Source organism: Physella acuta, unplaced genomic scaffold, assembly GCF_028476545.2.
Source record: "Physella acuta isolate Inbredline_101_S28 unplaced genomic scaffold, ASM2847654v3 ptg000572l, whole genome shotgun sequence".
In the NCBI taxonomy this organism is placed as follows: domain Eukaryota; kingdom Metazoa; phylum Mollusca; class Gastropoda; family Physidae; genus Physella; species Physella acuta.
The window spans coordinates 2,501-21,348 of record NW_026732091.1 but is presented as its reverse complement, the minus strand read 5'-3'; the positions used below and the strand labels follow the sequence as shown (position 1 = coordinate 21,348).

General features: G+C 30.7%; 1 protein-coding gene across 1 annotated transcript; it reads right to left on the bottom strand.

The window, feature by feature from the left end:
* Nucleotides 1-500: 500 nt before the first annotated feature.
* LOC131946832 (ankyrin repeat domain-containing protein 50) lies at nt 501-18,519 on the bottom strand (the record flags this gene model as incomplete). Its single annotated transcript, XM_059307802.1, has 8 exons — nt 501-840; nt 1,248-1,376; nt 1,616-1,793; nt 3,321-3,541; nt 9,969-10,062; nt 11,516-13,573; nt 17,284-17,458; nt 18,365-18,519. Coding segments are annotated over 8 exons (3,350 nt in total), but the record flags the coding sequence as incomplete, so codon positions are not given.
* Between the last annotated feature and the right edge of the window lie 329 nt (nt 18,520-18,848).

The following is an 18,848-nucleotide window of genomic DNA, read 5'->3' as shown; positions in this document are numbered from 1 at the left end:
GTTTTTTAAACATTGCAATGCATCGTAATGGTAATTTTTAGAATGGCAAACGGATGCAGCTGTTAATACGTGTTGTAAACGTAGACGCTACTAGACTAGTACAATAATGCTAAATTGTATCAAATTTAAAAAAATATATATATATACATATCTATACATACCTATCTAATAATTTTTAGCGCTACTAAAAATAAAATAAAATAATGTGATGTTGTAATAACCTAAAATTAAAATGTACACACTCCAATTAATACACTATACATAAATCGTACATATTTAAAAAGAACTATGGCGTAAACATACATCAACGTGTGAAGTGGACATGACTGGCTAATCATTTTCATAATTAATAGTTACATAACATTACATAAGAATCAAATTGCAACAAATTACTAATATTTCGTGTGTACATTTATAATAATAAACAGTAAGAGTTACAATTTAAATTAACTGCTTTGAAAATTACAATTGATATATTGTACGATGTATTTATCACTAAACTAAATGTGCACACACTTAAAAAACATTAATGTTTGTGTTCTATATTTTCTAAAGCTACTATAATTTTCTTTTTTTATTGTCAGTGAAAAATCATCATTTTTGTCGTAGTCCTCATTGACAAATGCATCATTCTTCAGCAGCCAGTCAGCCGTTGGTCTGTGTTTAGCTTCTCTGTGTAAAACTTTGTCTAAAAATTCTCGTAAGTAAACTGATGAAGATGGAGGAAGTTGGTAATGTAGCGGCTCACTGCTAGCGTTTCTTACAATAGCCAGTGGTGTAGGAACTGAAGAGTTGGGTGGTTTTCCTGTCAACATCTCTATAACAGTGCAGCCAACGCTCCTAGAAAGATGTAAAACGTTAAGTATTTGCCTAGAAATGTTTGAAATATTTTGTCAAATGTATCATTTGTCCTGAGATATTTTGTCCTAATAAAATTTCGTCCTTGAAGTTAGGGTTATCTTTATATGATATGTCTGGGGTAATAAATCTATCATAGAACTGTATATATATATATATATATATATATATATATATATATATATATATATATATATATATATATATATATATATATATATATATATATATATACCAAATTATTTCTCTATTGAATGCACTATTTTTTTAAGGCAATCATATTTTTATGGACATCAATCTACGACTCATGACATAGGTTCATAAGGAATGATTGTTAAAATATTTCAAGTATGGTTAATAAATAGCCCACTTGTTATTGATAGTCATACTTTGATATAATTAGCACCAAATGTCTCCTAATGGTGGGTATCTTAGTAATACACGTGTCCTGGTGGTAGGGTGTACTAATATCATAAATGTAGCCTGTGTTATCTAGGGTGTCTGAAGAGTCAAATCTGCTACTCAGACAAATTTTTTGCACATTGGTTGTACAATTCTGACCCTCCTCTCTCCCCACTTGTCAGAAGGTGTTAGATTTCTACTTATTCAGATCATAGTTGTCAGTGTAGAAAGTATAGATACCCCCATCGTCATCCATGCATTTTGTTTTAAATTAAACGCAATCGATGAACACACTATAAAGTATCCTATATGAGTCTGTTATATTTTATTGTTGCCAATAATCCAACATCCTTACTATATATCAGATCTGCTGGTGTAGTATTTCATAACGTTGCCATCTGTGAAAACAACTTCTGGAGCCATGTATCTAACTGTTCCTTGATCTGTGGGTAGCCCTTTCCCATTGATAAATTCGGATATGCCAAAATCTGTTAATTTGATGTTCATATCGTCCACCATTAAGATGTTGCATCCTGAGAAAGAAAAAAACTCTTTAAAAAATGTGTTCCACCTTTTTATATATAAAAAAAAATCTGTTGTGAGTCTGCTATCAATTTATTGGGCTTTGTAAATGTATATAAAAATGAAAATACAAAAGCACATTTCAATAATTTATTTTAAAATAAATAAAACTGAATCACACGTTTTTTTTGTTTTTTTTTTTTATTTTAATGTACACTAAGACATTCTTAACAAGACAACTTATTTTGCTAAGTAATTATTTATTTAATATCATAAACAAATACGTATAAGATATAATTATTCAATGTAACCTTTAATATCCCTGTGTAGAATGCTATTTTTGTGCAAGTAATCCACACCTTCTAGAATTTGAATCGTAAAATGCCTCGTGAGGTTTTCAGGTAAACTTCCACTCTTTGTTATGAACGCAGCAAGTGTGCCCTAAAAAGTAGATAAACCCACACATTTTATATATATATATGCATTCTCTGTTATACAAAAGCCATGGAACTGCACAATTCTTTCGTGTTTTGTTTTTAGTAGGAATGTTGTCTCTTTTTTACAGATCTCCTAGCAAGAAGATGACATAATTTGTAATGTAGATAAAGTATGCTGTACAATAAACAATGTATTTTGTTCTTAATGTAATTAGGTACTATTTTACTTTACTGTATGCGAGTTAAAGGTCTGGCATAGTCCATGTGTTCGATTTACTCTAAAATAGATGGTTAAACCAAAAGATAATAGCGACATAGCATTCTTATTAACCATGGATTTTATAATTTATAATTTAAGGCTGAGGTCAAAATAAGTGATATTATTAGAAAAACGAATTGGTTTAAATTAAGCAGAATATGCAAAGAAATCAAACATAAATAATTAAAGGTAAGTAGTTTACATAACACTCTGTAGATAAACAATGTAATGTAGATTATTGTTGGGAGAATGTACAAGGGGTAAAAACTGTAACAGAAAAATATATATATGTGTGTGTGTGTGTGGGTGTATATAAGTCGTGCTTGTGTGTCAAGTGTCTATTATTCGTTAAAATATCCTCAGTATTACACCTTATTAAACTCACAATTGTTTCTGATGAAGCTGGTTCTATTTTCTTTGCTACAAACTTTTCTTCTGCTGGTCTATCCACGTTAACTACCTTATAGACTTTGCCAAAGGCGCCCTCGCCTATCTTTGTTGATTTTATTTCATAGTTTTTAGGAAACTCATCAGAAAGTATGGCATCTAATTTAAAATCGGGTGTAAAGAAACAAATATTACTATATTATATTTTATACATATATATATATATATATATATATATATATATATATATATATATATATATATATATATATGATCAATTTTGTAATATATTTAGTGCTTGTTAGTTTAATTAAAAATAATAATACTTAAAATTAGTTCATATTATTAGTAGTTTTAGCAAAAAGATTGTTATATTCTAATGTATAAGTTTTATTTTACATCTTTTACAGCTATAGTTTGATTTGATAAAATAAACGAATGAAATATTGCCTTGCCTTGTTTTGAAGGCAAAATACCCGTCACTCTACTAGTTCTCCAAAACACTGAGTGTGCAGTTTCTGAAATGTTCTTATTATCACTGAAAATCAACCGGCTTAAAATGTCATTAAAAGTTTCATCAGTTATGATTAGTTCACTAGCTTCCTTATTTTTACTTAAGCCTTTCAAACATTCAGTTGTGTATTCTTGTTCTCTTGGATCATCGTGACCAGGATGGCTTTAAGTCGTGGAATTAATGGAATGATCTGTAAAAGGAATATAAAATTACTAAAAAGCATGTTTCTATATTTTCGCTAAATGGTTATACACAAACAAGATACAAATTAATTGAAAGTTGTTTCTGAAGATAAATATGATTTGGTTTTTTAAAATGTACTGGTGCATTTTTAATTATGCGTTTAGAAAACAGTTCCATTTGAATTTTTTTTAATTCATAAATTCATGCATGCAACTAACTTAAACCCACATCTAAAGTATCTCGAATTAAATCATGCAGGTGAAATATAATAAACAGTTAAGCGACAAATGATCTTAAAACAAATGTTTAGTTTGCTTAAGATAAACACACACGTGTTATTAACCCATATTCTGCTAGCGTCCCACTTATGTGACGCTTGTAAAAAAAATTGCCAAAATTTACTAAAAACTAGTTAAAACACAAATTATGTTTCATTATATTTGAAAACGGTTAGACTATTGAATGTGTGTGTGTGTTTTGTGAAAAAAAATAATTTAGAAAAATGTTATAGTGCCGGATTTGCAGGACTTGTCAAAATGGCGGAAAAAAGAAAACATGCGCACAGGAAATTGCATATCTTCTAAAATATTAACATTTTAAGTGCAAAATACATTTGAAACTTGTAGCAGTACCATATTTCTATCTGATAAAAATTTAAGAATAAAAATGTTTTTTTACTACTTCGTTATATCAAGTGTACAACAAGCGTCCCATAAGTGGGACGCTAGCAACGAACGGCCCCATGTAGATTGTTAAACAAACGTCACATTTATTGGACACTAGCGAGAAACACAGATGCAAATGTTTATGTTAAAGGGTTATTTATGGTAAAACAATTGTTGACTTTGATAACTGCTGACTTTGGGGTGTTAAGTAGTATTTATAGATATTTAATTATGACCTTGACCTATATTTATGCAGATTGTTACACAAACGTCACATTTATTGGACACTAGTGAGAAACACAGATGCAAATATTTATGTTAAATGGTTATTTATGGTGAAACAATTGTTGACTTTGTTAATTGTTGACTTTGGGGTGTTAAGTAGTATTTATAGATATTTAATTATGACCTTGACTTATATATACTTATATATTATTGTATAAAAAATTGCAAATATTGAAAAACTTACATTTTATTTGTAAGTTTTCAGAATTACACTTACTGAAGTATTTAATACCATTGAATACAAACTAATTTAGTACTGCTGTAAATGTACTAGCGCGAGAAATTAAAATTATAACAAACCAGAATAATAACAATGGTCACGATTCAGGTGAAACGATTGAGTCATGGGGGTTGGTTAAAACTCTTCATATAAGTAAGAGAGCTCAAGCTACATATAGCAGAAATGTGAATTAGCTGTGTATAGTTGTCATGCTCCAGTAATCCCCCCCCCCCCAAAGGTTCCTTATACCAGTTTTACTTTGTTAACTTTTAAAGGAGATTCCTGGTGTTAGATTGGGAGCTGTTCGCATAGTGAGTTGCATACATGGATGAGAGCCATAAACACTCAATACAAGCCCCCATAGTCGGATCCTTGCCCTAAAATAAGATATCTGATGTCCTAATGTACACATGTGAGGGGGGGGGATAGCGAGGGTAACAAAAGAGAAGATGGCTGGATGACATCTGGGACGGGACCGTATCGTCTTTTGCAAATTCACTGAGGGCAGAGTTTCTTTCAGGCATCATTTCGGAGGAGGGGGGGGGCTCTGCCCCCAGAACAAATAGGAATTTATATGCAAAACATACTTTTACCAATGTCCACCCTTCCCCTGAAATTTAAGTACCCCCCACCTGAAAATTTCAAGTACGCCCCCAAAAAATCAATTATTTATATTTATATCTATTACAGTTTCGATGAATAATAACAATACTTGTGATCATGTGTGTATAATTAGATGTACTAGTCACAGCTTTACTTATTTCCAAGTGTTGTTTACTTTGATGGATGCTAGATTGAAAGAAAACTAGACTTTTGAACATAATTTCTGCATTTTAGACGATGGTATGGCTAACCCAATTGATCATTATCAGTATTTTTTGATGTCCTAAACAATTTAATCATTGGTCTAACAATACAAAATCAGAATACAGCTTAATTTTTGCGTGATTAGCCATATTTCGTGATAAATGATTTTATTTTTCAATAAATGTTCGTTGCTAGCGTCCCATTTATGGGACGTTTTTTTAAAAAAATCGATATTTAAAAAAGTATTGATTTAAAAAAAAAATCCATAGTCATTCCTTCATTCAGTGCCCAAAAGCTAAACCATATCAAAAAATTATAAAAATTTGAGACCTTGGGATAATATGGGTTAATATTAATAGTATACACATTTCTTTTACAATTTTAAAAAGTTTAAGCGATAACAGCGTCGCATTTTGAAAACAAATAATTTGTGTTTAAGTGACATAACAAAACAAATGCACTTTTAATTGATATAATATAGGCTATATATATATATATATATATATATATATATATATATATATATATATATATATATATATATATATATATATATATATATATATATTATAAGTATTCGAACGCAACTCTAAAAAACGTCATGATTGGAGCCATTTTACATAATCGTGATCATAGAAAAAAAACTGCCGATAATTAAAAAAGATATGATGGCGTTTTATTCTACATATTATATGAGCAAAACATGGTGTTTAAATATAATCAACATATTTTACTATTGCAAATTTAAGAAAAAAACATTTGGCGCACAAAAGTAACTATTTTAATATATATGCCGTCAATAGGAATTTATGAACTTACAGTCGTTGTTGATTAAAATCATACTCTTAAAATCTCGTTTACAAAAGGTTTTAATCAATTAATAAATTTCAAATAAGAATATGAATAGATGACTGAAATGTCCTCGTTAATGCACATTTGTTTAGAACAACATGCGGTATTAAAATAGAAGGCAACCCATTCTAACTCATAATTAAAACACAAATAATGCAAGACTTTAAAAAAATGAAAACCTCTTTCCATTCGTCGTCAGTCTCGGCAAAGCTTGACAATCCTTGAAGTAATGCATAAAGGTCAAAACGCTGGTGCTGTCTGGTTTCTGCCTCAGCAGCCTGAACTATTCCTTCAAGAAGAAATCTTTTTATTTCGCCTAGAGAAAATTTTTAATTTACCTGGAATGGTTAGTGAACTGTAGGCCATATTTAACAAGCACGCTTTGATGACGAATATACATAATGAATAAACAAAAAGTAATGGGTAAAGGTTATGGTAAAAACGTAAACTAGTAGGGCTAAACCTCTTTTTTCTCTTTGTGTATTGAAATTGCCAATTTGCAAAAGTAGAAGTTTAGCTGCCATCGATGTTGTTGAGTCATTAAAGTTTATATTAGAAATAACCTGTTGATTTCGAGTAGTTATATATATACGTTTAAAATGCATAATATTATATATTTTAATAATATAAATCACACCCTAAAATTCTTTGATAAGATATAAATCTGTACTTTAAATATTTTAAAATTTATTAGAAAATATATTTTTTTGCAGAGTATATTAAATATTACTCAAATATTGTGACAAATAATGTATTATACTTTTTTCTAATGAATTTACATAAATTTTAACTTACAGTTGCTGTCTCAATCCTTCTAAAGAAAGTTTTAAGTCCTTTCTTGATAGAGATATTAAATAAAATAGCTATAACACATTTTGTGACAAATAATGATTGCGCACTCTGAAAATAAAATATTCACATGCCTTTTTAAACAGAAATAACACGTTAATACATTTCTAAATTTCGTATTTTTTTAAAACAAACTAAAATATACTGCACCTGGTACGTATTTGTTTTCCTTTTAAAATAAATTTTGGAATTGACAAAAATATATCGTTTATTCATCGAGATAAGTATATATTATAAATGTCAGTAGATTTAAGCAATCCCTACTAGATAAAAACACTAGGTAAACGCTTGGTGAGAAGAATAGGATTATAACGTACGCTTACTTATTAATTCACTTTTTAGAGAAGAAAGTAGTGTTACCTGATCATCGTGATGCGTTTTAAGATAATCTGTTAGTACTTGTATTATATTACATTCAGCCAAGCGCTACAAGGGCACATAGAGTGGTAAAAATAAATTGTTAGACTTTTCATTACTAAAATGATAGTTCAATAAAATATTTAAAATAATACATATTGATTAATAAACATATCACTCTTTTTCAATCTCTCCTTCTCTCTCTCTCTCTCAGAGTTTCTTCCAGGCATCTCTTCTCTACCGCCCCCCCCCCCCCCGAACGAAATGAAATTTATATAATTTATATAGAAAATATATACTTTTAACAGTGTCCGCCCCCCCGAAGAAAGTCTACCGCCCCCCACGAAAATTTCAAGTGCTCCCCCGGAGAAAAATGTCTGGAAGAAACACTGCTCTCTCTACACCCACACACACAATAATTAATAATTACTATTTTCTATAAATCGCTCCAAATCATGCCTTTACATTATATATTTATAATACAAATATTCACCATTGCGAATTCTGCACACGTTAAGCAGCCATTCCAGCAGAGATTTAACATGTCACGAATTAATGACAAAGAAAACATTGATGATGAGGTGTTTATAATGTTCTCTGCTATAACATGTTGCATACATATGTCTGTGAAAAAATTCTACAAGTTAAAAAGCAATTTTTTTTTATAAAACAAGTTGTCACAGCCTATACAATTTATGTGTATTCATTTTACAATCTACAACAGAATGTGTGACTTATAAACTATTAAGTATTGTGTTGTTATTGGATATTTTTAGAAACTATTATTGACTAAAAGTATATGATTTAATTTAAATCATGCAACATTATACATATTACAATGAACCTTTTACAGTAGTTTTGTGTAACAATTTAATTGACGGGAGACGACATGAAGACTAATCAAGCTAAACTAGATTCTTACAGAAAAAATATTAAAGTTACTCAATTAAAGATATTAAAAATATATTACACGTTTAGATGATAATGTTTGCATTGATCAAGTGTGTACTATTTTATGAAAAACCACAAAATATATATAGATAAGCCATAGTTAAAGAATTTAAAGTTCAAGAAAGCAACAGTAAAATTCAAACAATTGACAATTATCAAAAGATAATCGACAGTAGATTACTCATAGTTGTACAATAAACCTCATAACTAAACATTCTGTTTTCGTTTAATAAATAAAACAATATTTTATTTATTTACCTGGATATCGATATTTAATTAGTGATAAAAAGAAATCAACATCTTGGTTGGTTTGCTTCATCGCCTTATAAATAATGTTTAAACTTTTATGATAGATGAGAAAATTCAATGTGTCGAATTGTTTCATCTGAGAGAATTCCGACATAGTGGCCACTATACATTCACTTAGAAGGCCTTGTGCCAGAATCTATCAAACATAAGAATATAGCATTCATTTTACGAACAAAAAAAAGATTAGCTGTATGAAAAATCAATTAGAGTATATATATATATATATATATATATATATATATATATATATATATATATATATATATGTATATATATATATATATATATACATATATATATATATATATATATATATATATATATATATATATATATATATATATATATATGTGTGTGTGTGTGTGTGTCTGTGTGTCTGTGTCTGTGTGTCTGTGTGAGAGAGAGATAGAGAGAGAGAGAGAGTTTGTCTCCTCTGGTAAGCGTGGCTTAATTTGGTTATCGTGGTCATAGTCAACATATTTTGACTGACGAAATATGTTCTTAAGGATGTGACCTTTTTCTTTCGTCGTCCTCAGATACTGGTTACTGCTTGTATAACTTATTACATATATTAAGAAAAAAAAATGAACAAACAAACGGGTCATAACACCAATGTATATGCATTTATCGCAGACAAGTAAATAGATGACCAATAAAACATTGATTAAAACAAAATGCTATATGCACTCGAACATAGCTATTGAAATCATGAACAAGACATATTGGAAATACGTTTTTACCTGTTTCTTGAGAACCGAAATTGAAATTACTGCATACGATCTGAGCGATCTTGATTATTAAAATATGAAATAAAGTTATATTTAAAATATAATACTTATATCCATGTATATATAAATATATATATATATATATATATATATATATATATATATATATATTTATATATATATATATATATATATATATATATATATATATATATATGTTTATATACATATATGAGAACATGAAACAAATGTACATTAAAATAAACAGTCAAGTAAACTTAAAAAAGAGAACACCCTTTTTTAGTATACATATTTTTATTGTACAAATGTAATGACTGAAAAAACTCAAATTATACATGTACATAAACTGATCAGTTACTTACTTTTGAAACTCTTGAAATTCTTCATTTGGTGTTCCGCTATACACAGAGGCAGTTGATTCAATATTGTTGATGTTTAATTCTTTTTGATCTAATTCTGATTTTTGAATTTAAAAAACTCATGGAGCTAAATTAAATAATATCCATCAAAATATAACAACTGTTATATAGGCCTATATATTAAATAATAATTGGGGTGCGGACTGCACCGGGTGACACCATTTGGGGGGGGGGGGCGATACCAAGACAAAAAAGAGCAAAATATATAGAGAAATGTATACAGAAAAATGTAAATTTCACATAATTAAATGATTAATCAGAGTGAATTAAATAGTTTTTTTAAGAACAAAGTGGACAAATCCGCACACGGGTGGTGTGGGGGGGGGGGGGGCTACACCATGATGTAAACCTGCTAATGATAGAGAAAACATGTAACATCCAGCTGTATTTATAACCGAGCATATATACAAATAATGGGTCTAGCAGTAGAGAGCTGGACTGCTAACCCGTAAGTCTCGAGTTCGAATCCGGGTTCAAATCAGTAGACCGTCCCTGAGTCCACCCAACTCTGATGGGTACCTAACTCATGTTAGGGATAGTAAAGGTGGCTGGGCATAGTGCTGACCACACTATCTCTTCATAAGCCGAGGTCACAGAAACAAGCGAACTCTACTTCACTTGCCCCATAGACAGGTTTGAAAGGGAAACTTTAGTTTTTTATAAATACAAAGCATTAGTATTATCTGAGCACTCGCAATAACCTATTTGTTAACCTATATGTTAACTTATATGTTAATCCATCTATGGGGTGAGGGGGTGGGGAAGTGAAATACATCCAGAAGAAAAAAAAAGTATTTATATATATATATATATATATATATATATATATATATATATATATATATATATATATATATATATACATTCTTAAGGTGGGGGGGGGACCATAAGGTTAGGTGCAGCACCGGGTGACACCCGACCTCGCTACGCCACTGCATGCAGTGACAAAAGCGCATGCACAGATACAAGTGCAGAAACAAACTTAAAAACGAATAACACACTCGTTATCAAAACTTTAAAAAAATGCATATTACGAAAACCAAAATTTTGTTTGTTTGTAAAATATTAACAAATTCACTTACTTTGTTTTAAAAAGCGAAAATTAAAATATATTTTTTGTTTTAAAGTTGAATCCAAGCAGCTGGTATCTGCAAAGTCTAATATAGCTTTTATAATTTCTGCGTGCCCTCCTTCAAAAGCATGACACATTAAATCAGTTAAATAAATCATAACCTTTCTTTGAAACCCATGATTTCCTATGTTTAGTTCAGAATTTTTGTCTGATAGAAAATTTGTTTGTATGGTAATAATTTCTGATAACTTTTTTAGAATAATCTTTAGAGTGTTTAAATGTCCTTGTAGGCATGCAAGAATTAAAGCGTCGCATCCTGATGTATTCATTACATTAATGTCCGCTCCGTTTTGTATTAAAAGCGTTGTCATTGTTTCATGTCCATTTCGAGATGCAAGCATTAAAGCATTACATTTACTTTCATTGTTGCGATTAATATTGGCTCCTTTTTTAATAAGTAACTCTGCAATTTTGGTATGCCCTTTTCGACTTGCGATCATTAAAGTATCCCATCCATATTTATTTTCACGATTGACATCCGCTCCGTTGTTTATAAGTAACTCTGCACATTTTAGAAGTCCATTTTGAGCTGCAAACATTAAGTTGTCGCATCCGTCTTCCTGAGATGGATTAAACTTGACATTGCTGTTTATCAATAATTCTAGCGATCTATCACGATCATTTTCATAATCGAAAAATAACGCTTCTCGTTTTTTTGTAGACATGTGATTAATTAGTAAAGTAACTACTTTATCGTGTCCTCTATCAGCGGCCAATACTAAGGCATTCAAACCATTTTTGCCTATACGATGAATAATTGCTCTGCGTTTTATAAGCAGTTCTACTGTTTTTTCATGCCCATTACAAGAAGCATGCATTAATGCATCGTACCCCATATTATCTATACGATAAATGTCAGCTCTATTTTTGATTATTAATTCTGCAATTAAGTCATGCCCTTTTTCAGAAGCTAACATTAGTGCATCGCGCCCTAGAATATCAATACAATTAATATCTGATCCATGTTTCAAAAGTAATTCCGCAGTTTTTAGGTGTCCATTATGAGAAGCGATCATGAATGCATTACATAATTTAGTATCAACTAGCGAAATATTAGCTCCACGAGATATGAGTATGTCTGCGATGTTGTAATGTCCATTTTGTGAAGCGAACTTTAATGCATCCCACAAATCAGAATCGACTCGATTTATATCAGCTCCCTTATTTATAAGTAACTCTACAACTTTAAAATGTCCATTTTTAGATGCAATCATTAGGGCATTTCTTCCTTCTTTCTGAATACGATTCATATCTACACCGTTTTCAACAAGCAGTTTAGCTGTGATATAATGGCCATTTTGAGCGGCAATCATTAAAGCATCCCTTCCGCATTCATCAATGCGGTTTATAATTAGTCCACGTTTTATCAAGAAATCAGCAATTTTGTCATGTCCTTTTTCTGAGGCCAACATCAAAGCATCGTAACCAATGATATCAATGCGAGTAATATCTGATCCGTTAGCTACAAGCAACTCTGCAGTTTTAATGTGCCCATGTTTAGTCGCGAGCATGAATGCGTTCATCAGTTCAAAATCTACACGATTGATATCAGCTCCACTATTTATAAGTAACTCTGCAACTGTAGAATGTCCATTTTTAGATGCTATCATTAAAGCATCCTTCCCTTCTGTCTGAATACGATTTATATCGCCACTGCTTTTTATAAGAATGTTAACTGTATTGTAATGCCCGTTTTCAGATGCAAGCATTAATGAATCATATCCATATTCATCAACGCGCTTTATACACGCTCCAAATTGTAGTAGTAAATTTGAAGTCTTAGAATGTCCTTTTATCGAAGCTAACATTAGAGCATCACGCCCGAGTATATCGCTACAATTTATATCTGATCCGTGTTTTAAAAGTAATTCAGTCGTTTTTAAGTGTCCATTATGAGAAGCAATCATTAACGCATTACGTAATTTGGTATCAACTAGCGAAATATTAGCTCCACGAGATATGAGTATGTCTGCGATGTTATAATGTCCATTTTGTGAAGCGAACTTTAATGCATCCCACAAATCAGAATCGACTTTATTTATATCAGCTCCATTATCTGTAAGTAACTCTGCAACTTTAAAATGTCCATTTTTAGATGCAATCATTAGGGCATTTCTTCCTTCTTTCTGAGTACGATTAATATCTATACCGTTTTCAACAAGATATTTAGCTATAATCTCATGTCCGTTAGTCGAAGCAAGCATTAAAGCATCACATCCATTCGTATTAACACGATTAATATCTGCTCCGCTTTTGAAAAGTAATTGTAAGATATTAATGTGTCCATTTTGAGAAGCAAGCATTAAGGCATCAAAACCTTCAGTGTTGACATGATTTATGTCGGAGCCATTTTTAAGAAGTAAATTAACAGCTTGCAGACATCCTGATCTTGAAGCAATCAAAAGTGCATTGAAATCTACATTATATTTAGTTTTTTCTTTGCAAGACATTTTAATTTGTTATTTTTAAAAATTCATAATCATTTATATAATCCAATAGATACCATGTTTTATCGTTGTTTTTCTTGATACAATAATACATGATTGTTTTTCAAGTTCATATTCATTTTTCAAACAGCAGTAAAATCTGAAATAATATGGTATTAATTATTACATTTACTGTCAACGTATATTAATATATAGTATCTGCTTAAATTCCGTTATAAAACTATGAAATTTACACAATTATGTTGCAACAATAACTTTGTTACATACTTCTACAAGTAAATTATCTTACGTAACACCCGGATTTTTTCGTGATTGGTTTCTGGACTGATGAACTAAATGAACACCATAAAAGACTACTAGAAACAACAACTCTTTATAAAATCGCTATCTTACGTCTAGGTTAAAATTATAAATACAAAGCATTCATGAATCTAACAGAACTTTTAATCAGAACCAAAACCTTCTAAAATGTATCAAGTTTTAATAATAAAATACAATGCAGAAACTGTATAATAATGTAAAACCCAACTTACAATTTCATGAATAACACAATCACCTCTTACTACAACTAAGATTTGATAAAGAACTAATCAACACAACCTACACTAGGAAAACAAGATACAAAATACTATTGAACATTAAGGTAATTACTGCCTAGTTTAAATATCACAACATGATGCAATGGGCTCTCTCTTTGTGGGTGTCTCGCGCCTTGTATTCTGAAATGTTCGTATTTATATTTTTATCACCAAAGGATTATGGAATATCGATAGTAAGGTCAAGGATTATTGAGAGGTTGGGGGAGGGGTTCACGTGCACAGTTGTGAAAATCCTCACATGAGTCTGGTGGAAAATTACGTCGTTTAATAAAAGAAATCTCAATGCCATTTAAGCATTAATAAATTTAAACTATTAAAAAGAAGAACTTCTTCAAGTAGTACATTCAAATAGTGATTTTTTATGAATCTACTGGTTTTCATAATTACATAAGTTTTTGTTATAAGGATATTGTAAACAAACATATTTTTACGATTATGTATATAACCTCATATAGTTTAATTCAAAAACAAAAGTATACCACTAACATTCAAAATGTTTTAGGGAGTGTAAGATTACTATCTCTCCTCTTAAATTCTTTTATAACCAGAACTATAAATCTACAGCTAAGTACAGTGTTAAACATAATCGCTACTAGTTTTCTGCCCTATGAATGTGGAATGTAAACTACTTTTGTTACAATCTTATTATCCTATTACTAAAAACCGGGTGGATGATTTATTAGTTTTTTGTGTTTCATTGTCACATTACTTTCAAGCGTATTAATGCTGGTACAATTTAGATAAATATACTAGTTTTATAAACAATCGCCACAATTCGAACTATCTAAGAGCTTGTTTGTATAATTTATCACGTGGTCTTTTTTGTTTGAACTATTTTATTCGCTTTACCGATTCCATTCCCTGTGTTACATGGTCATCAGCAAATTTATTGATAAAAGGCACAATAAAGTTCAGATTTGTAATGACTTTTTTTTCTTAGCTGTTTTTATTTAGCAACCGATCTGACTTATTGATTGCTATATTTTTAACATTTTAGACACAAGTGCTTGACTAAAACATTTTTTGTTTTAAAATGTGTTCACTGCAACGTTATGGAGATCAGATTATATATATATATATATATATATATATATATATATATATATATATATATATATATATATATATATATATATATATATATATATATAATGCAATGTATGTGTGTCTGTGTGTCTGTGTGTCTGAGTGTCTGTGTGTCTTTTATGCATTACCACACATCTTATCACATCGCCGTGAAACTTTGGGAAGTTGTTGAGAATATTCTTGGGGAGGTTTCTGCGAAAAAAAATATTTCAAATTCGCAGGGGTGGCGCCCCGGCAGGGCGCTATTTGTTTTTCTATATATACGGTATATAAAAATAAAAGTCTATTTTGATTTCACACTGTTCATCCAATAGGCATGAAACTTTGGGGAGTTGATTAGAACACTTTAGGAAAGGGTTCTGTATAAAAATCATTTTTAATTTCGCAAGGGCGGCGCCACGGGATGGTGCAATTTTTCTCTATATACGGTAAATAAAATAATAAAAATGAATTGCTGTGACACCGTTCACATGATCGCCATGAAACTTTAGGAAGTTGTTGAGAATATTCCTGGGAAGGTTTCTGCGAAAAAAAATTATTTCAAATTCGCAGGGGTGGCGCCCCGACACGGCGCGATTTGTTTTTTTCTATAAACGGTATATAAAAATAAAAGTCGGATTCGGTTTGACATCGTTCATCCGATAGCCATGAGTCTTTGGGGAGTTCATTATACCACTCTAGGGAAGGGTTCTGTAAAAAATAATTTTTAATTTCGCAAGGGCGGCGCGACGGGAGGGTCCGATTTTTCTCTATTTATGGTATATAAAAATGGTAAAAGTGAATTGCAGTGACACCGTTTATCCGATAGGCATGAAACTTTGGGGAGTTCATTATAAAACTCTAGGGAAGGGTTCTGTAAAAAATCATTTTTAATTTCTCCCGAGAATATTTTTGCGAAAAAGAAAACTAAAGTTTTTTACGGGCGGCGCCAAATAGGGTACAACTTTCGTCAATACACGGTTTGGCGCCCAGAGATTTAGAGCGACTAAGTTGGCACTTGGCATCCGTTAATCGAGCGTCCTGCATAGCGAGTAAGGGGTACTACTATATTCAGCGGTAAAACTACAACAGTCTTCTAAAAATAACTTTGTAACGCGAGGAAATCCTACTGTACAGTTTCGTCACCTTGCGAAAGATGAAAAAATAACTTTTTGAATATGAGGAGCCTACTGTAGAGTTTCGTCACTTTGCGAATGATGCAATAAGCATCTATAATTTATTATTAGACAATCCAGTCAGAAATTGAGATCGAGCATCTAATAATAGACCATTAGTATGCATATTGCATCAGTCACACTGATATTTAAAACACGTCAAATAAATTTTGTACGTGTTAAAGAAAAAAATCCTGTTCATTTGTGTCACTTTAGCATTATAAACATGATGCTATTTGGCACGATGGCTCCTGTTAGTTTTAAGGAGCCAGGGGCCGTACGTGGCGCCTATGCGATAGTGTAACTGAGGGGAGGTGCTCCTGAGAGCGCCCCTCTACGTCCCTGACACATGGGTGGTAACCGAAGTGTGTTCTACCTGATTATTTCGGTGAGTGATTAATGTACACATAAGGTTTTCACGCGGTAGTGTATATAAACCCGTGTCCCGGTATTTATAATCCAAGCGCAGGTAGTGTTTACATTTAAATAACTCACTTTTAGAAAACAAGGTTACGCGTCTAAGAATATAGGATTGGTAACTTGGTAATGTATGGATGAAACCCTCCTTCTATCCTCGCGGCAACGCGCGGGCACTGGTACGCTAGTATATATATTTATATATATATATATATATATATATATATATATATATATATATATATATATATATATATATATATTTAAAAAAATATATATATATTTTTATCGACTAAAAACCTCATTCACGTACACCAATGTCTTAACATAAAGAATTAGACGTGATCAAAATTTTAAAAAATGTTATTTCAACAGCCTCTACAAGTGTGCTCAGTTATAATCAAGAAACGTTACGCTACTTACATTTTGGCCTTTCACGATTCAAATAACCGGTTTCAGAATAACACACTAGTAGCACCATATCCTGGTTGTATACAGCCTTGCCATATTTACATTCAGACTTTGTCCCACTTTCGAAACTATTAGAACACTTACAAAGAGTTGAATAGGCACGTTTCTTTAAAGTCTCCCGTGTGCTCTAAAGTAAAAAAAAATATATACTGTGGTGAATAGGGCATGAAAAATGCATTCAGTAATTTAGGTTTTTATTTGTTTTTAATTTTAAAATTTAGTGTTGGATTACTCTTGACTTAGTATGTATTATGGCTCGTTGTGCCAGGTGTACCTAGAATAGAACACAATCAGCGATGATAATATATTTCATTCACGTGTAATTTTTGTATTAAAAGAAATTACATGAAATTACACTGTTTCTAATACACAAGATTCCACATCGTCCTTAGTGTTTAAATAATTGCACTCTCTAGCACACCACATCCAAGAGGAGGCCACTCTCACAAACTCACTCTTAATGCCGACACATATCGTTTCAGACGACCACGTCAAAGATGACTATAATATTTGATATTGATAGTAAATTAGACGTTGTTATAATAGCTTGCTTTATTACTAAACTTATTTTAGTATTTGATATTAGATAAATATAAATATGATCAATTCTATTTTAAAGATCATAAAAAGAAAGAAAAACAATTTTGAATCGTAGAAATATTTAACACGATGGTTGACTGGTATTTAAGCTTATATGTGATTTTTTAAACTGTTACACAGAATCTTCTATTCACGAGTTTCTACGTATGTTAAAATAATAAAAATTTAACCAAGGTTAGAGTAAGTCAGAGTTTCTTCCAGGCATTCTACCCCCCCCCCCCTTTCCCCCGAAATAAATGGAATTGATATAGAGAATTTATACTTTTAACAGTGTCCGCCCCCCCTTCCCCCTGGAAATTTTAGTCCGCCCTCAAAGATTTTTAGTGCCCCCCAGGAGTAAAAAGTCTGGAAGAAACACTGAGTCCATTTATTCTTAAGAGTTTAAATAATTCGAAGATTTTTTGTCGTAGAAAATTATCGATTTATCATCTACATCATCTATATCATCTAGATCATCTACACCATCTATATCATCTACATTATCCACATCATCTACATCATCTACATCATCTATATCATTCACTACATCTATACCACCTACATCATCTACATCATCTACATCATCCTCAAATGCATCCACATTCAAATCTATCTCATATCAAAACATCTATAGATTATATATCTATATCTATATCTATATCTATATCTATATCTATATCTATATCTATATCTATATCTATATCTATATCTATATCTATATCTATATCTATATCTATATCTATATCTATATCTATATCTATATCTATATCTATATCTATATCTATATCTATATCTATATCTATATCTATATCTATATCTATATCTATATCTATATCTATATCTATATCTATATCTATATCTATATCTATATCTATATCTATATCTATATCTATATCTATATCTATATCTATATCTATATCTATATCTATATCTATATC